Consider the following 27493-nt stretch of genomic DNA (forward strand, 5'->3'; position numbering starts at 1 on the left):
TGAATGAATGAATTGGCTGACCATCTAGCTCTTATCTCAAAGAGATAAGTAGACAGGAATCTTACTAGCATTCTGCACTGATGGATTATGCAATTTTAATTAGAAGTACAGCACCTTCCATGTCTTCTGGATGTCCCAAATCGCTTCAGAACCAGTTTGGAAACATGGCTACCATTGGTATGTAGGGAATTACAATTGTTAGTTTGTGTGCACAGCAAGATCCAACAATCAATAAAGTATAAATTAATAGACAACTTATTTTGAACTGAATTGACTGAGAGGATTACTGATCAGGATGGAAGCATTTCCCATCTGCTCATAAAATACTACCCACTTTTTCTGACAGAGCAACGTTGCCTCAGTGCTTTGCTGAAGTATTAGCATGGAATGTGTGTACAATTCTCAGGACCAGAGCTTCAGCACATGACCTTCCCTTTCAGAGGCAAGGCAGAGTCCAATTGAGGCAAGGCAGAGTCCAATTGAGGCAAGGCAGAGTCCAATTGAGGCAAGGCAGATACAGCTGATTAAACATGAGCAGTACGCTCTGAGTCAGAACTAGGAGACATCCCCATCAGCATGATTGCACACTATAAGGGAGACAACAGGAATCTAAAAAAAAGGGTTGTACAGATTTCCAATTAGTTTGATTTCGAAGAATGGGAATGGGCTTTCATGCAGCAACAGCCATAATGAAATGGCCCTTCTGGAATGTGCACGACAGGTATCAGAGAAGGACAAAAGTCACTGCCCTGGTTTAAATGCTTCAAATACCAGAAAGATTCCTGCACCCCAAGACAAATCTATTCTAGAACAACTCAGCACATACAAGGAATGGAGAAACACTTCCCATTTAATTCCCCACCCGCCTGCCTCAGCCTTCAGAGGTGACAGTAAGTTTGAACTGGAATTCCATTACCTCCCAGTCCAGGTAATCACTGGCATCTTCGAAATTAGTGAGCAGCGAAACAGAGCAGAAGAGTTTGGGAAGTTCCTCACGAGTCAGCGGGGGGAAGCGGCTGTCCTTAAGAGCACTGCGAGGAGAGAAAGGTATCGACAAGATCAGGCTGGAAATTAAAGACTACTGATAGAACATGACCCATTTTCTACATAAAAGGAAAGCCAAGAAACTGGTCATGGTAACGTGTGGGATCTGTTATAATCCAGAAAGACAAATGGTGAAATACAGAATCGAATCTTTATACATATATTCATAGAGTAGCACAATAAAAGCATAAATCCCCAAGCTCAACCACCACTGTTTCAGTCGGAATCTATGACAGTAATTCAAGTGAATCATTACCAACAGAGGAGCATGGCAGCAGGAGTAGACCATTCAGCCTACCAAATCTATTCTGCAATTAAATGGAAGCACAGCTGATCATCCATGCCCATGTTTGTTTTCCTCCATCTACACTACTCCCACATCCCTTTAAATCATTGGCCATCAGAAATCCATCACTCAACCAGTGCTTTAAACATACTCAAAGACTGAGTTTCCACAGTCCTCTGGGATAAAGAGCTACAAAGATTTACAACCATCAGTAAAAAGATATCATGTCTCGGGATTAAACAGTACCATCATTCTTTAAAACTCCTCACAATACAAGCCCTCAATCTCTCTTCATAGGACAGTTCCATCATTGCAAGAATGAGCTTTTGTTGCACTCCTATGGCAATAATATCCTTCCTGAGGTAAAGAGACCAAAACTATACACAGTATTTCAGGCGTGGTATAACCAAGGTTCTGTACAATTGAAGCAAGACTTTATTACTCCTGTACTCAAGTCCCCTTGGAATAAGGGCTAAAATACTATTAACCTTCCTAATTGTTTGCAGTATCTGCACGTTAACCTTCAATCACTTACAGACAAAAACACCCAGGTCCCTTTGTACACCAATATTGTATAATCCCTTCCCATTTCACAAATACTCTGAACATCTGTTCCGTTTATCAAGGTGAATAAACTCACATTATGCCACAATGTATTCCATCTGCCACATTCTTGGTCACTCACTAAATCAATTTAAACCCTCTTGAAGCTTCTTTGCACGTTTCTCAAAGCACTCATTCCCCCACAACTGTCTGGCATGCACAAACTTGGAAATGTTGCACTTGGTCTCCAGATTCAAATCATTGATATGTATAATGAACAACCAGAGACCAAATACTTGATCTCTGTGACCCACAGCCTGCCAACACAAGAATGATCTGCTTATTCTTTGTCTTCTATCTCTTAGTTAATCCTTCATCCAGAGCAGTACATGATTACCTTCTATCTCAAGGGCTTGAATTTTGATGACCAATCTCCTGTAGGTGATTTTATCAAAAACATTCTGAAACTCCTAGTAAAATACATCGACTGATTTCCCTTCATAATTCTGTTAGTACTCTCTGCATAATTCTGTTAGTAGCATCCTCAAAACACTCAAAGGTTGCTGAACTCAGAGACCTTAGAGTGCAGGTTCATAGCTCCTTGAAAGTGGAGTCGCAGGTCGATAGGATAGTGAAGGCGGCATTTGGTATGCTTTCCTTTATTGGTCAGAGTATTGAGTACAGGAGTTGGGAGGTCATGTTGCAGCTGTGCAGGACATTGGTTAGGCCACTTTTGGAATATTGCGTGCAATTCTGGTCTCCCTCCTACCAGAAGGATGTTGTGAAACTTGAAAGGGTTCAGAAAAGATTTACAAGGATGTTGCCAGGGTTGGAGGATTTGAGCTATAGGGAGAGGCTGAACAGGCTGGGGCTGTTTTCCCTGGAGTGCCGGAGGCTGAGGGGTGACCTTATAGAGGTTTACAAAATTATGAGGGGCCTGGATAGGGTAAATAGACAAAGCCTTTTCCCTGGGGTGGGGGGGAATACAGAACTAGAGGGCATAGGTTTACAGTGAGATGGGAAAGATATAAAAGAGACCTAAAGGGCAACTTTATCACGTGGAGGGTGGTACGTGTATGGAATGATCTGCCAGAGGAAGTGATGGAGGCTGGTACAATTGCAACATTTAAAAGGCATTTGGATGGGTATATGAATAGGAAGGGTTTGGAGGGATATGGGCCGGGTGCTGGCAGGTGGGGCTAGATTGGGTTAGGATATCTGGTCGGCATGGACGGGTTGGACCAAAGGGTCTGTGTTTCCATGCTGTACATCTCTATGACTCTAAATATGCTTTCCCATTCACAAATCTGTGACAACTATGTCCAATCAGATCATTAATATCCAAGTGTCCGTTAATCACAATCTTTTCCTTCTAATGATCAACGTTCCCACTGATTTTTCTTCCTTGGCTGTGAAATTTATAGGTACTTGCACAGCAGTGACTTTGAGAAGCAAAAGTCTTTCAAACCTTGATGATCGCCATGGACAGGGGCCCTCCAGTGGCTGTGCAAATGCAGAGCTCTGCGGGAACTTTGCTACTGATGCAAGGCAAACAGTTTTGTAGTTCCTCCCACATTCTTAGATCATGGTGTGACATTTGATTCCTTCCAATATGCAGCAACCAATCACAAATGGATGGAATTTTGAAAGATCCATTCAATATCTCCACAGCTACCTCTTTCAATACTCTGGGATGTAAACTATCAATCCCTGAGGACTTAGTGACCTTCAGTTCGAAGAATTGCTCCAACACTACCTCCTTACTATACTAATTTCCTTCAATTCCCTTGGATCTCTAATACTGGGAGATTTCTTGTGCCTTCCTCAGTGAAAACAAACATCAAGTAATGAATTAGGTTCTCTGCCATTTCTCTTTCCCCCATGATAAGGTCTTCCGACTTTGCCTGCAATGCGCCCACAGTTGTCTTAGCCAAATATTTTCTTCTTACATATCTACAGAAGCTTTTGCAGTCCACTTTTATGATTTTTTTGGTAGTTCACATTCATATTCTACTCTCAGTTTCTTGGTTCTTCTTTGCTATATTCTAAAAGCCTCCCAATCTTCAAGTTTAATATTATTGCTGGCAACTTTAGAAATGTCTTCTTTTAATCTTGTATAATCCATAATGTCCATAATCCATAACACCCATTAACTTCTTGGGTGTTTTTTGCATCTTGAAGGAATGTACAAGTTGCTGTAAACTATGTAATGATCCCTTAAAGACTATCCAATGATTTTGGATAAGATCCCTTTATGCATTTTTTCAAATACACCCCTGCCCATTAGCTCCTCATACCCTCAATTTTGTCTGTTCTTTTGTTCCAATTTAACTTCAGATTGGACTACCTCACTTTCAAACATAATACAACATTCTATCATGTTATGGCCTTAAAAAGGCTCCTTTACAGCTAGATTATTAATAAACCCTCTTGCATTACAGAATATTACACATAAAATAGCTTATTCTCTTGTCAGGTCTCCAACATTGTATTCTAGAAAACCTGTTACTAAGACACTCCAGAAATTCATCCTCTATAGCTTTTGTGCTCACTATGTTTACCCAGTCTAAATGCAGATTGAAGCCATTCCTGATTACTGTATTGCTCATGCTACATGCTTCTATAATCTCCTGGTTAATACCATGCCCACACTACTGTTTGGTGGCCTATAAACAACTCCTGATGAAGGGGTTATGCTCGATAAGTCAACTCTCCAGTTCCTCGGATGCTGCCTGACATGCTGTGCTTTTCCAGCAACACACTTTTTCTGATCTCAAGCATCTACAGTTCTCACTTTCTCCTATAAGCAACTCCTACCAATGCTTGCTGCCACTGGTCGTTTATTAGCTCACACAAGCAGATTCCACGTGTTATTCTTCTGATCTGACTTCACTGACATTCTAATCCTGTCCCTTTATTATCAGTGCCATGTACTTTTCTGCCTTTCCTTCCTAAATATTGAGTATCCTTGAATATTCAGTTCCCAGTCTTGGTCACCCTGCAGCTATGTTTCCATAATGGCAATTAGATCACACCCATTTACCCCTATTTGTGGTTCTAAATCATCTACCTTTTGTGTCCGTTCAGGTAAATGGTCCTTCAATTTGCCTTTTGGAAATTATTCCACACTAACAGGGTGATGGTTATTGACTCAAACATCCAGAAAATACTAGGAATTTGTTTCTTTCAGCACAAAAGAACAAACTGCAATCATTCTCAGCTTAGCCCCCACCACCTCACCAAAGCAAGGGATGCAGTAGTTTCTCTCTTCCCCACCCTTGAGATGAGACCTAGAGTAAACTACTTTCAGTCAGGAGCTAAACAGGTTACATCTCCCTAAACATTGGCTGCAACACATCTCATTAAATCAAGAACTGCAGAACATCTGGCTACCTACTCCAGTCAGAGGTGCTTGGGTTACCCTCCGTACCAACCACTGTACAGGTCATCTTATGCTCCCCATCTGCTACCTTGCCAACTACTAGAGGAGTGAAATGCAGACTCTGTAACATATACATGTCAACAGATACACGGACATCCAAAAGTTCCATTTACATCACAATGCATGAAATTAACTATTATCCAAGCTATTCTTAAAAAATACACAGCACAGACATTTAGTACTAGTACATGCCAATGTTTGTACATCACACAGATTATACGAATACAAAATAAAGCAGTATAATTTCACACTACTAGGACATACTTCATGCCCCATCTTGAATTTTTTGTAAAAATTATTACTTAGAGAGCTTAAAAGTTCTTACCTGGTAAGTGTGTATTCCCTGAGTCCTGAATGGAGGTTCATGGCAGAGAAGGTCCCAATGCAGCCTCGCAAACGTTTATCTCGGCCCATCTTCCACGTTACAAACAATGGGCTACAAAACACAAAGCCATTCATTCCTACACAATAGAATCAGGTCGCAAGGATTGCACAGAACACAAACACCTGACACGAGACTCTGCTGGACAGATCAATCTAAAATGCAGACAGGAAGCCCAATGCCTCGAATACTGGACGATAACTGTGGTCCCTTGGGAGTTTTGGGTTTAGCTCAATAAATTTATTATTCTGACCTTAGCGGGATATTTGAGGCATAGGACCAAGAGCTCAGAGAACTTATATATTATTGGTAATAACCTACAGCACTCAAATACAGGGATTATGCCAGCACATCAGAAATCTGGGATTAGCCAGGCAACTCAAAATATTCTTCAAGAACCTTGCAGCAATCATAGTGGTAGTATCTATATTCTGCTACTCCTGACATTTAAAATCTAATCTGGAAATATGCAAATTAGGCTACATTCCGGTACTATAAAACTTCACAAAAACCACGTTTCAATATATATTTTCACACACGAATACTCTGGTATAATTCAGTACAGAACATATCCTGCGACATCAGATATACAGAATACAATCGATAACTGCAGAGATTCTGGTGCAGTACCTTGGGCAGAATGTTGGTGGATTATTAAACTCATCTATTATGTATTTACAAGAGAATCACCTGTAACTACTTTGGCTCTACAAATATTTTGGCTCTACAGATAGTCAGTATATAATGTGATGCTATTGATATGCTGATACAATAGGCATAGAGCTCAGTAGGAGTGCATTCTGGAGTATGATAGCTATCAAAGGATCTCTAGTTGTGTACCCAATATATCTGGGTTCCTGGTTCAGTCTCCCAGATTCTGATTTTAGCCCAACCTCTCTAGAAACTCTGGAATTATTCTGACACTTGAAGACTGTTCTGTTACCTGGCATATTCTGGGATTTGAGTATTACATCAAATATTATGGAATTAGGAATTATTCCAAATTTTCTGTGAAATACCCCATGTTCTAGAATGATATGCCAAAGAAATCATTACTGGAGCATCAACTTGTTATTTTTACAATTTATATAAATGGATAGATTGGTAAATTTGCTGCTAATACAAATATAGGTAAGGAAGTAAGCTGTGAAGGGAAGTGAAGATTGGGGACAATATTTCATCTCCACTAACACTCAACACTGGAGCCCCCCAGGGATGCGTACTCAGCCCACTACTGTACTCTCTGTACACCCATGACTGTGTCGCCAAGTATCAGACTAATACCATTTACAACTCACTGATGACATCACCATTGTCGGTCAAATCTCAGATGGCGACGAAACAGACTACAGACAGAAGGTGGAAGACCTGGAAAAATGGTGCACTGAGAACAACCTAGCTCTCAATGCCGGCAAAACCAAGCAACTGATTATTGACTTTCAGCAGGATGTTACTTATGCCCACCTACACATTAACAGCACAGAGGTGGAATGAGTGGAGAGTGTCAAGCTCCTGGGAGTGGTCATCCACAAAAAGCTTCCTTGGACTCTTCATGTGGACGCACTGGTTACAAAGGCCCAACAATGTCTCTTCTTCTTCAGGCAGCTGAGGAAATTTGGCATGATGACAAATACCCTTGCCATCTTTTATAGGTGCGACATCGAGAGCATTCTGTCTGGATGTATCACTACCTGGTATGGCAACTGTACCATTCAAGATCGGAGATGGTTACAGAGAGTGGTGAACTCGGTCCGGACAATCACAAAGGCCAACTTGACTACACCTCCTCCCATCCTGCCCCCTGTAAAAACGCCATCCCATTCTCCCAATTCCTTCGTCTCCGCCGCATCTGCTCCCAGGAGGACCAGTTCAAAATACGTACAACACAGATGGCCTCCTTCTTCAAGGACCGCAATTTCCCCCCCGACGTGGTCGACGGTGCCCTCCACCGCATCTCCTCCACTTCCCGCTCCTCCGCCCTTGAGCCCCGCCCCTCCAACCGCCACCAGGACAGAACCCCACTGGTCCTCACCTACCACCCCACCAATCTCCATGTACAGCGCATCATCCGCCGTCACTTCCGCCACCTCCAAACAGACCCCAGCACCAAGGATATATTTCCCTCCCCTCCCCTATCAGCTTTCAGTAGAGACCACTCCCTCGTCAGATCCACACCCCCCACCGACCCAACCACCACTCCCGGCACCTTCCCTTGCAACCGCAGGAGGTGCAACACTTGCGCCCACACCTCCCCCCTCATTTCTCTCCAAGGCCCCAAGGGAAACTTCCATATCCGCCACAGATTCACCTGCACCTCCACCCACATCATCTACTGCATCCGCTGCAGCCGGTGTGGCCTCCTCTATATTGGGGAGACAGGCCGCCTACTTGCGGAGCGATTCAGAGAGCACCTCTGGGCCACCCGGACGAACCAACCCAACCAACCTGTGGCACAGCATTTCAACTCCCCCTCCCACTCCACCGAGGATATGCAGGTCATTGGACTCATCCACCGCCAAACCACAACAACCCGACGGTCGGAGGAGGAGCGTCTTATCTTCCGACTGGGAACCCTCCAACTGCAGGGGATGAACTTGGACTTCACCAGTTTCTTCATCCCCCCTCCCCCCACCTTGTCTCAGCCGGATCCCTCCAGCCCGGCACCGCCTTCCTGACCTGCAGTCTTCTTCTTGACCTCTCCGCCTCCACCCTACTCCGACCTATCACCCTCACCTTGACCTCTTTCTACCTATCACATTTCCAACTCCCCTCCTCCAAGTCCCTCCTCCCTACCTTTTATCTTCTCCTGCTGAACACTCTCTGCTCATTCCTGAAGAAGGGCCTGTGCCCGAAACGTCGAATCTCCTGTTCCCTGGATGCTGCCTGACCTGCTGTGCTGTTCCAGCAATAAAGTTTCAACTTTGATCTCCAGCATCTGCAGACCTCACTTTCTCCTCCCATCTATAGAATCAATCTACCAGGCCCGCTGTCAAGGAAAGGCCACCAGCATTCTCAAAGATCCATCCCACCCTGGCAATGTTTTTTCTACAACCTCTACCATCGGGGAGAAGGTACAGAAGCCTGAACACACGCACCAGCCGGTTTCGAAACAGTTTCCACCCTGAGGTTCAAATACTGAATGTACTCTCAAGCTCTTAACATTGGCCTGTACCTGTGTTTTTGTTTTTGCCGCTGTGTACCTATTATTTACTTATCTATGCTACTTAACTCTGTAATCTGCCTGTATTGCTCGCAAGACAAAGCTTTTCACTGTGCCTCAATTCAATTCAATTCATTGTAGATAGGTTAAATGGGTAAAGATTTGGCAAATGAAGTAAAGTACCAGAAAACATTAAGTTGCACATTTTAGTAGGGAAGAGAAAAAGTATTTTATCTATGAGGTACCTGGGTATCCTAATGTAAGGATCACAAAAGATTAGCATGCAGGTACAGCAAGTGATCAGGAAAACTAATAACACATTAGTACTTATTACAAGGAACTGATTAAAAAGATAAGGTGGTTTACTTCAATTATAGATTTGGAGAACGCTAGTGTTGGACTGGGGTGTATGAATTCTCCACAACCACCTGATGAAGCAGCAGTGCTCTGAAAGCTAGTGCTTCCAAATAAACTGGTTGGGCTATAACCTGGTGTTGAGTGATTTTTAACTTCAGTTATAGAGGCACTGCTCAGACCACGTGTACAGTACTGACCTTTAAAGAAGGATATAGAATTGGAGGAATTTCAGAGATGCTAGTCATACGAAGAATCATTGGATAGACTAGGATTGCATCCACTGGCGGTTATAAGACTGAGAGGAGATTTGATTGAAGTACACATGTTCCTACAGAGGTTTGACAGAGCGCATGTGGAAAGAATGCTTCCTCTTGTGGAAGAAACTAGAATTTGGGATCGCTGATTAAAAGTGAGAGGTTGGTCCATTTAAACCAGAGATAAACAGGTTGAATGTTTTTGAAACTGTCTTCTCAAAAAGGCAATTGAAGCAGAGTCTTTGAATGGTTTTTAAGGCAGAATTAGATTAATCTTTGACAGGCAAGAGGGCGAATGGTGATGGCGAAAAGCTTTCGGAAATAAACAGGGATGCAGACTAATCAGATCAGTCATGATCTTGTTGAAAGGCTGAACAGCTGAGGGAAGCTCCAAGTGACTTCCTCCTGCTCCTGATGTGTACGTTTGTATATTTCAAGACTGCCTAGTATGTCAGGTATTCTGGAATTAACCTGCATGTTAAGAGAATCCTGAACTAGGACATCCGCAAGCTTGGGGCAGCATGGTGGCTCAGTGGTCAGCACTGCTGCCTCACAGCGTCAGGGACCCGGATTCAGTTCCACCTTTGGGCTGAATCTCTGTGTGGAGTTTGCACATTCTCCTTGTGTCTGCGTGGGTTTCCTCCGGGTGCTCCGGTTTCCCCCCTCAGTCCAAAGATGTGCAGATTAGGTGGATTGGCCATGGGAGATTGCCTGTAGTATCCAGGGATGTGCAGGATAGGTGGATCAGCCCTGGAAAATACAGGATTACAGACATGGGGTTGAGTCTGGGTTCAGCGTGGACTTGATGGGCTGAATGGCCAGCTTCCACACCGTAGGGATTCTATGATTCAATGACACTAAGTCCCCTTGTGTTTCAGAATTCTGAAGCCTTTCCCCATTTAGAAAACAGCCTCTGTCTCTATTCTTCTTACCAAAGTGCATAACCTCACACTTCCCCACAGTGCATTCCATCTGCCATTTTAGTCCACACTCCTAACCTCGCCAGGCCCTTCCTGCTTCCTCAACACTACCTGTCCCTCCAATTATCTTTAAGTCATCTGCAAACTTAGCAACAATGCCCTCAGTTCCTTTGTCCAGATCGTGGAGGCATAACGTGAATAATTGTGAACCCAACCTGGACCCCTGCAGAACTCCACTCGTTACTGGCTGCCATCCTGAAAAAGACCGCTCTCTCTCTCTCTTCCTTCTGCCAGTCAGCCTATCGTCTATCCATGCCAATACCTTGCCCCTAACATCATGGGCTCTAATCTTATTTGGTAGACTCCTGTGCAGCTCCTCATCAAGGCCTTCTGGAAATCCAAATCAATCATATCCCCAGGTCTCCTTTGTTGAGAAGGAAGTATTGCTGAAATCAGTCACTGAGCAGATAGAAGTTCCATATTAAGATATTCCAGTCCCAGATTGATCATTCAAAAATTCTAGATTTGATCAAGGACCAGATAATCTGTAATCAACTATATACCAAATATTCAGCAATTTGTTAGCTAGCTCAGTTGACAAGTTGGCTGGCTTGTGATGCAGAGTAATGCAAACAGCACTGGTTCAATTCCTGCACTGGCTGAGATTACCATGAAGGCCCCTCCTCTGAGGAGGGTAACCCTCAGATTAAACTTATCACTTGTCATCTCAATCAAATAAGAGAGCAGCCCATTGGTCCTCTGGGACTACTATGACTATATCTCTTTATCCCAATAGGTTCAAGAATGTTGTCTTTTCACTCTCGAGTAACAGAGTGTGGAAAGACTGAAATGTTTACCAGGCAGGTGTAGCAAACCATAAAGGTGGCAAATGGTATGTTGGCCTTCATTACAAGAGGATGCAAGCTCAGACGTAGGGAGGGCTTACTACAGTTAAACAGCACATGGGTAAGACTCCTCCTGGACTATTAAGTGCAGTTGTAGTTTCCTTACCGAAGAGAGGATATACTTGACTTATTGGGAGTACAGCAAACATTCACTCAGTCGATACCATGATGACAGTACTGCCATTTGAGGAGAGATTGATTCAATTGGATATATACTCACTGTCACTTAGCAGGATGAGAGAGGATCTGATTGAACCATTTGAAACTCAAACAGAGCTAGATAGACTAGATGCAAGGAGGATATTCTCCTTGCTTGGGGAGTCTAGAACTAGGGGTGAAACTCTCAGCATATGGAGTAGGCCATTCAGGGCCTCTCAGAGAGGTCAATCTGTGAATTCACTACCACAGAAGGCTATGTAGGCCAGGTCATTGAGTATATCCAAAATAAAATTGCATTTTTTTTAAAAAATGCGTAAAGGCATCTGGGGTATGGAGGGAAAGTGGGAACATGGTATTGAGATACAGGGTCAGCCATATTCACATTGAGTGGTTGTGCTAATACTGCAATATAAATAACAATAGGTGCAGTACTAGGCAATGTACCACATGGTTATTGTTCAGAAGCTAAGTATTGTTTTGTCTACAGTGTCATTCGGTAGAACACTTTTCTCTTAAACTGACTGCACAGGTCAGGTGGCAGGGTCTAGGCAATAATCAACAGGAAAATGAAGGGACAGACGTATAACCGAGATTGTAAAATAAAGTGAAGCATGATCTTCAGCCCACTGCTGGGAGCTCGAAATGAAGGTGATCAGATTTTGAAGTTGAAATCAGCCTGTGAGAAGGGTAATACCAAAAACAAATTTCCCCCATTTTGAGAATGACGAGAGATTGAATTAAATGAAATCTACTTTGACTGCTGCTCTGGGCTCACTTGGAATTTAATGCATTCTCCAGACAAGGACAAATTTATTGTGGATCCCAAGCTCCACAGATTTGATCCAATCAGACCGGATCACATCAAAGGGTCAGTTAAGAGTCGACCACGATGACGTGGGATCAGATTCCCACACAGAGCCAATAGGTACCAACAGCAGGATTCCTTCCATTAAAGGTCAAGAATGAGCCAATTGGGCTTTAACGACAAACCAACAGCTTTGGAACACTTTTCCTATCACCAGATTTTGCAAATTCAAATTCTCAAACAACAATGTTGGGGAGGGAACTCATTCTCAGGATTATTAACCCAGGCACTAACATGAACTCTAGACTCGGTGTTATCACATCCAGGTTTAAGCAAAGCTCGCCTGGCCCAGAGGTTGGGACACGATCCTTGCAAACAGGACCCCCCTCATGCTGAGGTAGTGGACAATTTTTCAAGCAATCTGCTCAGGAGGTGTTACAACACGCCTCTGGAGCAAACGGGGCTTGAACCCAGGCCTCCTAGCTCAGAGATCAGGGTTGTACCACTACACCACAAGGCAACCCTCACGCTGAGAGAGAAATAAGGCAGCCTGCCTTGTTTCACAAATGGTTATCAGGCCTGGAGATAGGCACAAAAAGACTATGGCGAAAGGAAAGGGATGAGAATGGCACTGCAAGTCTTTCGAGCTCAAAAATAGTATCGATGGTGCATAAAGACACTTGGGACACGCAACCTAACAGAGGCCACTTTGGAACAGGCTTTAGTGTGCAGACAGCAGACATCCACCAGTAATATTCAGAGCAGGCGGAAAGCTCCTGTAGTGTAATGGTAGTGGCTCTAATACTAAGCCAGGAGGCCTGGGTTCAAGTCCCACCTGCTCCAGGCAGGTGTACAATAACATCTCTGAACAAATTGATAAAACAATACCTATACAATAGGCCAATCATGAAGTCAGTGTGAAACAATAATTTGACATCCGTGCAGCCAATCTTGCAGCTGAACACTCCAGACAATGCCCTTTCTCCAGCTCGCACAGATATTCACACGTAGGACACATCCTGCTATCTAAAGGAATTATCGATCATTCAATTATTCCCAAACCTAGACACAAAACATTCTGAAAGTCAATCTGAGAGCCCATTTACTTGACTCCACTAAATGGCAGCGTGAATTCTGTTTCTCTTCACAAGTGCTGTCTGATTGTTGACTTTCTCCAGATTTTTTTTTCTTATATTGAAAGCACAAACCCTAGACTGATTCAAAACGAAAAGGCTCTTGTTACCAAGCAATCTTGACAAATATGAACACAGCTAGATCCCTATAGGATCCCTACAGCTCCAGCAGCGACTTAAATACACAACATTTGCAATGGGATCTGCAAATCAAAACTTGATTTAACATTGTGTACGAGATGACACCAAATTAGGTAATGAACACATGTCCACTGAAGCGGCAAGAGAATCCAACAGCAGGTTAGTTGCTTGGTTATTTTCACAAAGTGCTGGTGCTATCCAGAGCCATTTGAAAAGTCTACAGGGAATTGTGTGGTATGTGCTGAAAGGTTTTGCTGCTGACTTCAAGGCTTCTTCACAGACCCAACTGCTCCCCAACACATGAGGGGAATAATAACCCTTCCTCTTGGAATGTGGCATAACCGGAAGAACGTGCAAATGCCACAAAGAGCAGGATCAGCAAGTAAAAGAGGAAGGGGGGAGGCAAGAAGGGCTCTCAGCAGACTGAACACCACTGCATTTGCTCAGATTGTAGGCTCACCCCTGGAGAGGGTGCCGTTGACCACATGTACATGGGTTTACAAGCAAAATGTTGCCATGCACTGGAACGGAAAGAGATACAACTCCCTCAACATACAGCTGGTGTGTAGCTGTAGGCAGCGAGAGTCATTGTGATGCTCCCATTCTGTGACATTCAACAGTGCCAGCTGCGTTTCAGCCCGCACAGCAAACCAGAAGTGGCTGCTGGGAGACTAAGGGGACCCTAGGGTTAACATTGCTCTTATGAAATGACAGCCCTTAGCACCAGATATCTTTGAATCATATAGTTATTGTCTCCATCACATTTTGCACACAGTAGTCACTGGATGCAGGAGTGTGAGTGGGTTACAAACCAGAATCAGTGGTTAGTCCTAGTTTCCCAGTAGTCACCGTTTGGATTACTCTATGGCTGAAGCTATCCAGTGTGAAGTTGTGGACAGGGATAAGGTTCAGGCAGGACAAGGAGGAGGGGGGAAGGAGGAAGGCAACAGTCCATGTTACCAAGAGAGCGCCTCTTCATAGGAGCCGTACATGAGCTAATTCACAAGATCCATTGTTTCTCTCTGAACTCTTCACCCCAAAATAAACCAGTTCACAATTCCCTGCATTACATCTACCTGTCGATCTCCTTCAGAAATTCTATACAATCCATCTCATGGTTTACAAGGCTTCTAACTATTGTATCATCAGCAAATTTTGAAATTGTACACTATACAAGGTCTCAGTCATTAAATACATCAGGAAGAGAAGGGCAAGGTTAGTAGTAACACCACTCCCCTTGGGAGCTCCATGATAAAACTCTCTCTGGTCTGAAAGACAACCACTCACTACTATTTTCATTCCTGTCATTCACTCAATTTCTGATTCATATCACCACTGTTCCTATTATTCCACGAGCACTGAATTTGCTCACAATTCTGTTGTGCTGCACTTTATCAATGTATGCCACATCATATGGATTACTCTTATCAACTTTTAGAAATCTCAAGCCAATTACTTAGACGTGATTTGCCCTCAACATTTTCTGGCTTTCCTTAATTAATCGGTATTTGCCCAGGCGATTATTAGTTCTGTCCCAAATTTAGAACTAATCACTCTTGTACATGCTCTTAGTATTGATTATAGTGCCCCCAACCAGTGCTAGGCCAGTGACTGCAGAATGGCTAGTGGCTTTCAGTGGAGGAGATTGCAATACCTTTGCCAAACAAGCTTGAGGAGTTCTAGGCTTACATTATTGGCTGGTTGACGAGACCCAGAACAACAGGGTCACTGGCAGAGTGGGCAGAAGGAAGATTGATGCTGTTGTGCTGAAAGTGTACAAGACGCTCACACTGAAAGGAGCCACCGCACTAGGGTGATGCCTCAGGCACCATGTAATCTGTTCAAGGACAGATCGCTGGACTGTCTGCCAGTCACTTTGGGTACTGGATTGGCTGCATGAATAGCAGTAGTCGAGAGTGTGATGCAGGAAAAAAAAAACAGCAGATCAAGCAACATCCGAGGAGCAGGGGAATCGACGTTTCTGGCAAAAGCCCTTCATCAGGCATGAATAGCAGCAGTCTAGGTTGGTGAGGCAGCATCATACACTGGATCATGGTGGCACAAATATGCAGATGGATCTGGCAATTCCATGCTGGAAGGGATACCCTCTAAGGTCTGTACAAAGCCCTGAGCTGAGTTGCTGCTGGCTTCTCCAAGCAGCCAAACATTTAATATAGAGTTTCATAGTAGGCTCCCCAATGCACCGAACATCTCATTGTGCGTGTGCATCAACATTCTGCTGCAGCTTGATGCAAAGGCTTCACCCTGGTCCACTACAGCAGAAGCCCAGTGAGCTGGAACCACTACTAACCTTGCCCAAATTGCAGGGTATATATGCCTAGCGTCTCACCATATGCTGATCCCACCACTAATCTAGACATGCAGTGTGTTTGTATCTGGGATCGTAAAGGGGTCATGGGATGAGGACCATTAAGGACAGAATCTGTATGCAATTACATCAGTCCCACCATTGAGCACATCGCCAAAAATGGGGATGTGCTCAAAGAATGGCCATTATAGACACCTCCATGGCAGTTAGAGCATGAGGGGTGTGTGCAGTCCTCACCCAGATAGCTACTGCTATCTTTGGAGTGTGCCACCTTCTCAAGGGGGAGAAGAGGGCTTCAGTGAGTGCAATGCAGTGATGTTTGGCTGATATGGGTGGATAGCTAGCAACATGTGCAACCTGACAGATGACAGCTTGAGGCTCCCAACAGTGCAGTGTGCACATGGGTGAGGCAAAGCATGATAAAGTCGTGATTGATATAGCTAGCGGATAGACGGATGACCAGGATGAGCTGAAAATGTGTTGCTGGAAAGGCGCAGCAGGTCAGGCAGCATCCAGGGAACAGGAGAATCGACGTTTCGGGCATAAGTCCTTCTTCAGGATGACCAGGATGAGGCAATTAAACAGCAGTTGAAGCAGTTAATTGGACATGACATTTGAAGAAGCATTCGCTAATCCTGACCACTGGACTGGGGTTCACTGAACTTCCACTTGGAACTGCATTTGCCAAAGTACATTCTTACCTAATTGTTGCCAAGGTGCCATTTGGAACACTGTTCCTACGCTTCTACCTTTCAGTGACCCCAATGACCCATCTTAGGCTCCTCCCAATTTACCCCACTGTTCAGACAATGAGACACCTTGCCAGCTTTAGCTCAATGGCAGCACTGTCACTTCCAAAGTGGTTTAATTTCTACTCGAGAGCCACAAGCTGGCACTGCACTTCAGTTCAAACAAAATGACAAGAAGTTAAACCGATATCTATTCTGCCCTGACAGTTGCTTCTTTAGCACTCACCAGAGTGATTAAAAAAATAGGGAAGTTCTTCCTGGTGTACTGGCCAATCGTTATCCCTCAAACTCACCAGGGTAGCCATGTTCATTTGGTGGATTGAGGCAAACTAACGTCCGTATATCCGCGTGGCAACAATCACTGTACTTCCAAAGCACTTCATTGGCTGTGAAGTCTTTTAAGACAGTGACATTCACTGTTATATGCTGAGTTATATGCTGAGACAACAGGCCGACTGGCATGAAAGAGACCCAGGACACTGATGAGAATGACCAGCAACACTGTACCCGAGATAATATCTACTGAAGGTTCCAATTGTGGAACAATACCCACAGCTGTGGACTTACCTAAATAACTTCCCTATAGCGTATCTTTGCAGGACTTCGAAGATTCCAGAACAGGGTGGACAATGCCAGAATAACATCGAAAGGACTAAAACAAGCTCCAACTCCAGTAACATAAATTCTACAGCAAATAGTAGACACCACACCTGATAGGCAACATCACTCCTTAAGAGAGAATCTAACCAGCTCCCCATGATATTCAATGGCATTACTATCACTGGATTCCCTAATGCCCCCACCCCCGCCCACACCAAATGGTGAACTGTTTCTCCTAATGGCATTGTGGGAACACATATACCACACAGACTGCAAGACATTCAAGGGAGGAGGTCACCATGACCTTCTCAACAGCAGTTAAGGATGGCAACAAACTTTGGCTATGCCAGAAATGCTCTCATTCTATGAAGGAATTTCAAAAAGCATACATAGCAACTCAAGATGCTTAAATTATACAATCTTGACCCTAGTGGTGGGGGTATACAGCATCGTGGGTACAGCATAGACAACTTTTTTCCTTAAAATGAAGGGGGACAGGTTTAAGATAAATGGCATTTAGAAGTTAAGGAGATATGAGGGGGAACGTTTTTTTCACAATAAGTTGATAGGATCTGGGATGTGCTTCTCAAGTGTGTGGTGAAGGTGGGGTCAATGGAGACTTTCTAGAGGAAACAGGATGATCTGAAAAGGTAGAATGGGCAAGGTTTCAGGGAGAAAGTGGGCAAGTGCAACGAGGGGAGTTGCTCCTTCAGAGAGCCAGAATAAACATAATAGGGCTGAGTGTCCTCCATCTGAGCAGCAACTATTTTAAGTTTCCGTGAGGGTATACTGAAGGCCTTTTCAGGACTCTACATAGATTTAGAGGTAGAGCAAAGAAGACTGAAGCACATTCGCCTGAAACCAGGATTCAAAGCTACAATTCAATTGCTTAAAGTCAATCTACAAGAGCGAAACAAAAGCAAAAACAGCGAACACTGGAAATCCAAAATTAAAATTTAAAATGCTGCAAGTACTCGGGTTTGGCAGCATATATGGAGAAAATGAACAATATTTCAGGTCAGTGACTGTTCATCAGTACAGTGGTTTAGAATTGTCCTGAAACATCATCTCCACATTTTCTGTTTTTATCACAATGTGAAACTTCTAACAAACCTGTTACAAGAGATAGGAGAGAATCAACAGTTAATTATTTTCAAAATCTAACTCTGAACCTCTTCCAAAAGGTTCAGTTGGTAAATGCATTGTCAAGATAAGGAGCAGGAGGGGCTCACATCAGACTTATAGTCTGCATAATTACCCAAACTCATGCAAAATGGTTGTCAGGACCTCTTTTTATGGTACCACAGTCACAATCCTGATCACTAGCCACCACTAAAAAGTACACCTCAGACAAAAGACTTCCAGTTTGCAGTTTACCTACACTCAACCGCCCAGGCTTGCACAAGGGGAAACCGACCTCGGGGCAGAAGGAAGCCAGCAGTCATGGAGTTGTCATAACAGAGTTATAGGAGCTTCAGGGAAGAAAGGATGAGAATGGAAAGGGAATCCTACCCACACACACACACACACACACACCCTTCAAAGGATATACCCTTCACACACACACAATCTTACACTCACACTGGGAGCAAGGTCCCCAGATGACACCTTCCCAACCCCAAGTCTCCCCCTTGCTCTTCGCCAACACTCCTCATAGCCATTCAAGTCCCATTGGGCATTCAACCATCGTCGGGCAAGCCTTGCAGTCCCAAAGAGGAAAAGCTGGCAGCCCATGAAATGCTTCCTTAGTTTCAGTTGAAAACCTAACTCAGAGAGCCTGGACTCATTATGGGAAGGCTCGCAGGTCCCAGTGAGGTCAGGAGCCTGAGAATGACAGAATGGTGGGCTGCAGGAGAGGGAGATGGTGAGATACCTCAGCCAGTGATGAGACCCAGACACATTCGCAGTTAGAGGGGATGGAGATAGATTTGTTTTTTGGGGGGAGGGCCACAAATGGGCACAAGATAAATAGAAGGAGGCACTCCACCTCTCAGCTCAACCACGTCAGTTTCGCAGCAGGAAAATCTCAGACGGCTGAAGGCCCAGCAGAGCTCAATGATGGAAACCTGAAGGAAACGAACCAACCCACAAGGCAGCGTGTAATATTCTGGACATACATGCATTTGCAGAGCCAGTGCAACACAGACGCATGCATGCACACACTGACAGCATCATGGATCTACCTACAGTAAGCAGAGTGCAGCAGTTCAAGGCAGCAGCTCACCACCATCTTCTCAAAGGCAACTAGGAATAGGCAATACGTCATGGCTCAGTGAGTGCCACCTCCAGACACGAGAGTGAGCAACGCCTCCTCTGAGCCTGTGAGACCCAGGTAAATTTCAAAACAACAACCAACTTCCTCCTTTTGATCAGATTTCCACTACTTCACGCTTGCATTGTCAGACAAGGCGGCATGGTGGCTCAGTGGTTAGCACTACTGCCTCACAGCACCAGGAACCCAGGTCCAATACCACCCTTGAGCAACTGTAAGTAGGGTTTGCACGTTCTCCCCGTGTCTGTGTGGGTTTCCTCCAGGTGTTCCGGTTTCCTCCCACAGTCCAAAGATGTGCAAATTCGGTGGATTGGATTGCCCATAGTCTCCAGGGATGTGCATGCTCGGTGGAATAGCCATGGCAACGCAGGGTTACAGGGGTAGGGAAGATGGGTCTGTGTGGGATGTTCATCGGCGTGTCGGTGTGAACCCGATGGGCCAAACAGCCTGCTTCCACACTGTTGGGATTCTATGATTCTATGACAGAGGAGAAACAGGACTGGCATCAGCTTCTCAATCATCTTTTTACAATTTTACCCTGCCATTTTTAGTTGCAGTACAAGAACAGCAGCAGTAAATTACAGGTATACATTGCCAGAACTGCTCAAAGTGTCTGGAGCAGACAGCAAGCAGATACGCTAAATAACCTCATTTTGTTTGAACCTATTCACTGACACAATGAGCAGGTAGGTGGCTGGGAATGTAAAAGCTCACATTTGTTGACGCTGCAGCATCTCCTTGCATTTGTTGCTTTCAGATCTCTAGGCTCTGAATTCAGTCACTGCAATCAACTCCCACTTTAAACACTGCGAGGGGAAGAATGCGTGATTGACTGAGCTTTACACTGACCTGGAAGACTTAAATAATTTAAATGTTCCTCACCTATGCCCTACTCCATCACAATTTGAAAATTGTGAATTGAAACAGATAATAAAAATGGAATCAACTCTCAAAGGCCAGTGAAGGATGGGCCCAATCTCCCACTGAATTGGCTTGGTGTTGGCTGGATCCAATGTGGAAAACTTTTTTTTATAAACCAGTAAAATTTTCCCAGGGTCTCAAAATACTAAGTCATCAATACTGAGTGTTATAGACCCCACTCCAGAACAGCTGCCGTGAGATCACCCAAATATACACCGGCTCAGGAATGCCACATGGGGAGTCTGAACTTTTACCTTCTGCATCACAGTCAACCCAAAATACAACTCAGACACGAGTCGAAACTATTTGTGCGACTCAATGATAGCACTCCTGTCTCGCTCAGAGGTTTGAGGGTTCAAGCCCCACTAAGATTTGCATCGGCAATTAACTCTGCTTACTCAGTGCACCGAGAGAGTGCTACATTGTCATGATCTCAGGGGAAACATTGAAGCAGCTCACTCAGATGGATCTGAACAATCCCGTACATTCATTGATTGTTGATCCAATTATTATTTGTGGAACTGCATTTTTACAACAGTGATTATACAGCTAAAGTGTCATGAAATACTCGAATTGTGAAAAGTACTGTGTAAATGCAAGCCATGTGTCTGGCAATTCTTATGCCCAATCATTTTTCAAATGTTAGGAGCTCATCTTTTCAAGTTCTTCACATTCCTATTAAATTCCCTGCCCTGAGTTTAATCAACCAACATTTCATCTATCTGATTTAGACCACAGCAGCATTGGGCTGAAAGTCTTTGGCAGATCATTGACACTGTCTTTAGTCTTTCTCCCACTTCAACAGCTCATGTGCAATCTACAGAGTTTGTGTCACGTGACCTTGTTTCAATAAACACCATTTTACAGTTAGCCAAGTTGAACTATGAAAGGCCAGTGACAAACCCACCTTAGCATCGTTATCAAGGACAAAGAGGAGACTCGTGTCTGGTCAGTCTGGACTGAAATTCAAGCCAAGTCTCAGAAATACGGCAGCAGCATCTCTTTTGCTTTAAACCAAATGTGCTTCCTATTCCAACTGCAAAAGCTATGAAGGAAACCATGCTCCATGCTTCCAACATACAGTTATTAGGCCACCTGCTGGGAAACAAGAAAGCAGCCCAAGCTCCCTAACCTGCGAATGCTTGGTGGTAGGATGCAGCCCAGGAGCTCATTAAAGCATAGGAGTGAAATCCTGCACAGTGTCTAAATGGTACAAGTAGCACATTGCATCTAAAAAGCCTTGGCACAGGTCACCGCCCAGCTTTGAAACAGCCTCTGTGCCGATCTGAAGAGCACTTACGCAATAGCAGTGCTGATTACTGAACTGCATCCAAATGACTTCAGCAATGGTGACTACACTTGCAGCCAAATGGTTCTGGCACGGCTTGCTGGACAGAGTCTAAACAAATCAGCAAGCATCCCTTAGCTGAAAGGAGTGGCTAAATATTTTGCACTCAGGTTACTGACAATACAGTACTGCAATCGAACCGGCTGCCAGGAGCTGTCAGGTAAGCAGGGGACTAACTCGCAGCCACTTCTCCCGACCATCCCCACGGCATTATGGCTGAGATCAGCACTCCTTCTATGGGAAGTCAGAGAAACACAGCTCACTAATACACCCAGGAGGTATGTAGCATTAATCTACCCCAACACACCCTAATCACCCAGAGAAGAAGAATCTTGTTTATTTGACGAGGGGACTTACCCTCATGCTTCACTAATGTCCCTAAGTGGGAAGCATCAATGGGGAAGTGTTTGCTCCTCTCTACATTGAGTAGTATAGCGACTATCCTTATCCTGCAGTACTCACTATGGGTCATTGGTGAACCTGGGTGATCGGGGCAGTGGGAATCCGTACAGATGACAGTACAACACATCAAAGCAGTAGCAGCACATCTCTGCGGTCACCACCAAGTTCCTCACATTCACTCCACTGGTTCCACTGAGCCCAGTTCCGTTCGGACGGTTTCCCACTGTGGTCAGCCCAGTCACAGGGCTGAGTGCAGAGTTCAAGGAGTTCAGGTTCCCATTGCTCTCCCGGTTGTTCCTCTCGCAATGGTTCTGGCTGTAGTTGTGGTTCTGGCTGTGGTTGTGGTGATTCCCCAGGGCTGTTCCAGACTGCAGGCCAGGCACCGAGCCACAGCCTAGGCCCGTGCCAGGGTGGTTCAGCTGGTTGTGCACATTGCTGCCCGATAACTTGGGCTTCTTCACTCCACAGCAGCCCGCTGCTATCTTCTGCTCGAGCGTTGGCTCCACTTGAAGGCACCGCCTCTTTCCCATCCTCCTCTGTAACACAGTGTCAGCACGGCAGCCTGACAAGAGAAGGTCCAACAATTAGAAACATGACATGAACTGAGATAACACACTAATTGTTCATTCTCACAGTATGAGCATTAAACAAATGCACAACACATTATTCAGAAGTAATCACAGGGTAAAACTAAGAATTTCCCTTACCCCCACCACCACTAAAATGCAAACACTTCATACCAAAGCAGATCAACTATGACAAATTACCCAGGAATGCAGTCAGATTCTATCCTTCTGATCTTGGGTTGGTTCGAGAAAATATTTTTATAGGCTATGCAGAAGTTACAATTCATCTTCAGTTCTGGTGGAAACAGTTTGGATCAATGAACAGAGAACAGTAATCATAGGTATTTTAAGTGAATTCAGTTGGTCAGTTTTATAAGTAGTTCTAGTGCTGATGTCCTAAATGGGGGATGGGGTCAATGGATCAGTGTTTACACACCTCCTCCAATTCCATCAATATCCAGGTGCCCCAGGAAAGCAAATGATCCTACCAGTAGACTGGATTCCAAGAGAAAAGTAAAGACTTCCAGAACAGTCCTTTGCTGAATCCCAATCAGCCCAAAGCCATTAGTCTCAACCTTGGACAACCCTCTGGATTTATGGTAATAGGTTAGCTCTCCAAATTTCTTAGCATAATGTTGACAGTCTGTTGGTGTCAAGTGAAATCCCATTGGCATGGCTTGCCACCCAACACTCCGTTAACATGTAAGCCCATGCCAGACCAACAATAGATCGGAAGGTGATGTGAAAAAGATTGAGGGGTGACCATATAGAAGTTTATAAAAACATGACTATTCACCCAATCCATGCCCCTCAAGATCTTTTCACAAGAGTAGGGAGTCCAAAAGTAGAGGGCATAGTTTTAAGGTGAGGGGGAAAAGATTTAAAAGGGGCCTAAGGGGCAACTTTTTGTTTTACACGGAGGGTGGGGTGTGTGTCTGTGGAATGAGCTGCCAGAGGAAGTGGTGGAGGCCGGTACAATTACATTTAAAAGGCATCTGGATGGGTACATGAATAGGAAGGGTTTGGAGGGATATGGGCCAGGTGCTGTCGGGTGGGACTAGTTTGTGTTGGGATATCTAGTCAGCATGGACAAGTTGGATTGAAGGGTCTGTTTGTGTGCTGTACATTTCTATGACTTATTGCCGTGCCACTCCCCTCATGCGAAACACAACCAAACCACTTACATCTGCCCAAGCATTGCCATTCAACAAGAGTGTCAGGGCATTGCAAGAATGTACAATGACCTAAATATCTCAAGTGCAAATATTGAATTGTAATGTAGTGCTGAATGAAGAAATACAATGAGAACCTTTGATTTATTATCTGTGACTCCAAACAGCAATTCACCCAATCAGCATCAACCCATTTATAACAGCCATAGCAGCGCTACATAACAACACACCCAACAGTGCTACTCAGTCACAGCACTATTCACACAATTCAGAATCATGCCACCCAACATCAGGTAAAAGCACTGTACACTACACTATCTAGATGCCGCACAGCCACACTGTATCAAACACCAGCACTGGGTCCAGCATCATTCAGCTGACCTCATCAGGTTATTTCCAAGCTACGTCACTGTCATCCCCTTTTGGAAACGTTTCTAATAGTCATCATGTCAACCATAATTAACAGCATTTCTCCCCAATTTCATTACAACAGCATCTCAATAATTAAAACCTCTTGGTATTGTATTGATAATGGCAAACAGGCTAAACGTTTCAGGTGAAATGATGAACCGTTTTAAGAAAAAAAACAAAGGTAAAAAAAAACAATCAAATTCTCCCCAAGCCTGGCAGCATTCTTCAATAATCTGAGCGCTACACCTTGACAAAACCTAAGCCCAATAGCAGCATAGTGAAATCAGAAAACAAATCAAGAAAGTTTGGCCTCAACAACAGAAGAAATCCAGAACTCCAGCTGAAGATTCTGGGGACACGGGTTCAAATCCAACCGTAGCATATAGTGAAATCTGAATTCAGTTGTTAAAAAAAAACTGGACTAAAACGGTAAATTCAGAGGCATTATGTAATTACTGTTTTGAAAATTAGAATTGCCAATCAATTTGACTAACTTCCTTTAGGAAAGGAGATCTGCTATCCTTACCTGATCAGGCCTGTATGCAAGCCCCGACCCAGTAGCATGGTTGATTCTTAACTGCCCTTTGGACAATGAGGAACAGGCTATAGATACTGGCCTAACAAGGGATTTCAATGTACGAACAAATTAAAACAATCTGGTTTTGTATGTTTATATTTTCAACACCCATGTTGACATAACAGAATATAAAAGGAGATGCTTCTTAATTAAACGGTTTGATTTGGAATCAATTCCTGCATTACCAGAACAAAGAGAAAGTATCTGGAAGACAAATGGTCAGACCCAAAGCAATGTCAAGCAAGATCTGACCTTAATTAGATTTTAATAAAAAAAACTAAATCCTTGGCTTCAATACTAGATTATATAGAAATATACAGTAGACAGTTTTATATACTTAGAGCCACCAGTCACTTCCCAAATACTAGAAATTAAATCAATACAAGTACACCATGTGAATTAAGTCAAAATAGGAATCAGACCTGACATTATAACCTATATGACATACGAACTGAAACTCCGAGAGTGTCATTCAACCTAATCAGTTTATAATGTTACACAAAGTATTCCTGACCCATCATGCCATAATTACAGGTTCCATACTAGATAATAATGTAATGTAATTGCAGGATTATACTGCAGTGTAATTAAAGGCTGAATGTCAGATTATACTGCAGTGAAATTATAGGATCAATAGTGGATTACATGGAGCTGTAATTACAAAGGACGTGTACCAGATTTTTCAGAGGGGTAACTACAGGCAATATAATAAATGATACTGGAGTGTACTGGACTACATGCAAGGCTCACTGCAGGCAGTGCACTGGATTAAACGCAAGGTTCACTGCAGGCAGTGCACTGGATTATACAGAAGGTTCACTGCAGGCAGTGCACTGGATTAAACGCAAGGTTCACTGCAGGCAGTGCACTGGATTATACAGAAGGCTCACTGCAGGCAGTGCACTGGATTAAACGCAAGGTTCACTGCAGGCAGTGCACTGGATTATACAGAAGGCTCACTGCAGGCAGTGCACTGGATTAAACGCAAGGTTCACTGCAGGCAGTGCACTGGATTATACAGAAGACTCACTGCAGGCAGTGCACTGGATTATACAGAAGACGCACTGCAGGCAGTGCACTGGATTATACAGAAGACGCACTGCAGGCAGTGCACTGGATTATACAGAAGACGCACTGCAGGCAGTGCACTGGATTATACGCAAGGTTCACTGCAGGCAGTGCACTGGATTATACGCAAGGTTCACTGCAGGCAGTGCACTGGATTATACGCAAGGCTCACTGCAGGCAGTGCACTGGATTATACGCAAGGCTCACTGCAGGCAGTGCACTGGATTATACGCAAGGCTCACTGCAGGCAGTGCACTGGATTATACGCAAGGCTCACTGCAGGCAGTGCACTGGATTATACGCAAGGCTCACTGCAGGCAGTGCACTGGATCATACGCAAGGCTCACTGCAGGCAGTGCACTGGATCATACGCAAGGCTCACTGCAGGCAGTGCACTGGATTATACAGAAGGTGCACTGCAGGCAGTGCACTGGATTAAACGCAAGGCTCACTGCAGGCAGTGCACTGGATTAAACGCAAGGCTCACTGCAGGCAGTGCACTGGATTATACAGAAGGCTCACTGCAGGCAGTGCACTGGATTATACAGAAGGCTCACTGCAGGCAGTGCACTGGATTAAACGCAAGGCTCACTGCAGGCAGTGCACTGGATCATACGCAAGGCTCACTGCAGGCAGTGCACTGGATCATACGCAAGGCTCACTGCAGGCAGTGCACTGGATCATACGCAAGGCTCACTGCAGGCAGTGCACTGGATCATACGCAAGGCTCACTGCAGGCAGTGCACTGGATCATACGCAAGGCTCACTGCAGGCAGTGCACTGGATTATACAGAAGGTGCACTGCAGGCAGTGCACTGGATTATACAGAAGGTGCACTGCAGGCAGTGCACTGGATTAAACGCAAGGCTCACTGCAGGCAGTGCACTGGATTAAACGCAAGGCTCACTGCAGGCAGTGCACTGGATTATACAGAAGGTGCACTGCAGGCAGTGCACTGGATTAAACGCAAGGCTCACTGCAGGCAGTGCACTGGATTATACAGAAGGCGCACTGCAGGCAGTGCACTGGATTAAACGCAAGGCTCACTGCAGGCAGTGCACTGGATTAAACGCAAGGCTCACTGCAGGCAGTGCACTGGATTAAACGCAAGGCTCACTGCAGGCAGTGCACTGGATTAAACGCAAGGCTCACTGCAGGCAGTGCACTGGATTAAACGCAAGGCTCACTGCAGGCAGTGCACTGGATTATACAGAAGGCTCACTGCAGGCAGTGCACTGGATTAAACAGAAGGTTCACTGCAGGCAGTGCACTGGATTAAACAGAAGGTTCACTGCAGGCAGTGCACTGGATTAAACAGAAGGTTCACTGCAGGCAGTGCACTGGATTATACAGAAGGCGCACTGCAGGCAGTGCACTGGATTAAACGCAAGGCTCACTGCAGGCAGTGCACTGGATTATACGCAAGGCTCACTGCAGGCAGTGCACTGGATTATACGCAAGGCTCACTGCAGGCAGTGCACTGGATTATACGCAAGGCTCACTGCAGGCAGTGCACTGGATTATACGCAAGGCTCACTGCAGGCAGT

The 27493-nt window shown here is 44.5% G+C and overlaps 1 protein-coding gene across 2 annotated transcripts in view; it reads right to left on the reverse strand.

The window, feature by feature from the left end:
* Positions 1–27493, reverse strand: part of LOC122555713 (AMMECR1-like protein) — a 64830-nt gene that overhangs the window by 12815 nt on the left and 24522 nt on the right. For both annotated transcript variants that reach the window (XM_043701761.2, XM_043701762.2), the window contains 3 exons: positions 22213–22714; positions 5641–5751; positions 917–1031 (listed from right to left, as the gene is read on the reverse strand). In XM_043701761.2, the coding sequence (XP_043557696.1) occupies positions 917–1031; positions 5641–5751; positions 22213–22714 (728 nt within the window). The remainder of the gene's footprint in view (positions 1–916; positions 1032–5640; positions 5752–22212; positions 22715–27493) is intronic.

Source organism: Chiloscyllium plagiosum, unplaced genomic scaffold (assembly GCF_037043375.1).
Source record: "Chiloscyllium plagiosum isolate Xiang-an unplaced genomic scaffold, Cpla_swu_hap1 HiC_scaffold_13, whole genome shotgun sequence".
Classification (NCBI taxonomy): domain Eukaryota; kingdom Metazoa; phylum Chordata; class Chondrichthyes; order Orectolobiformes; family Hemiscylliidae; genus Chiloscyllium; species Chiloscyllium plagiosum.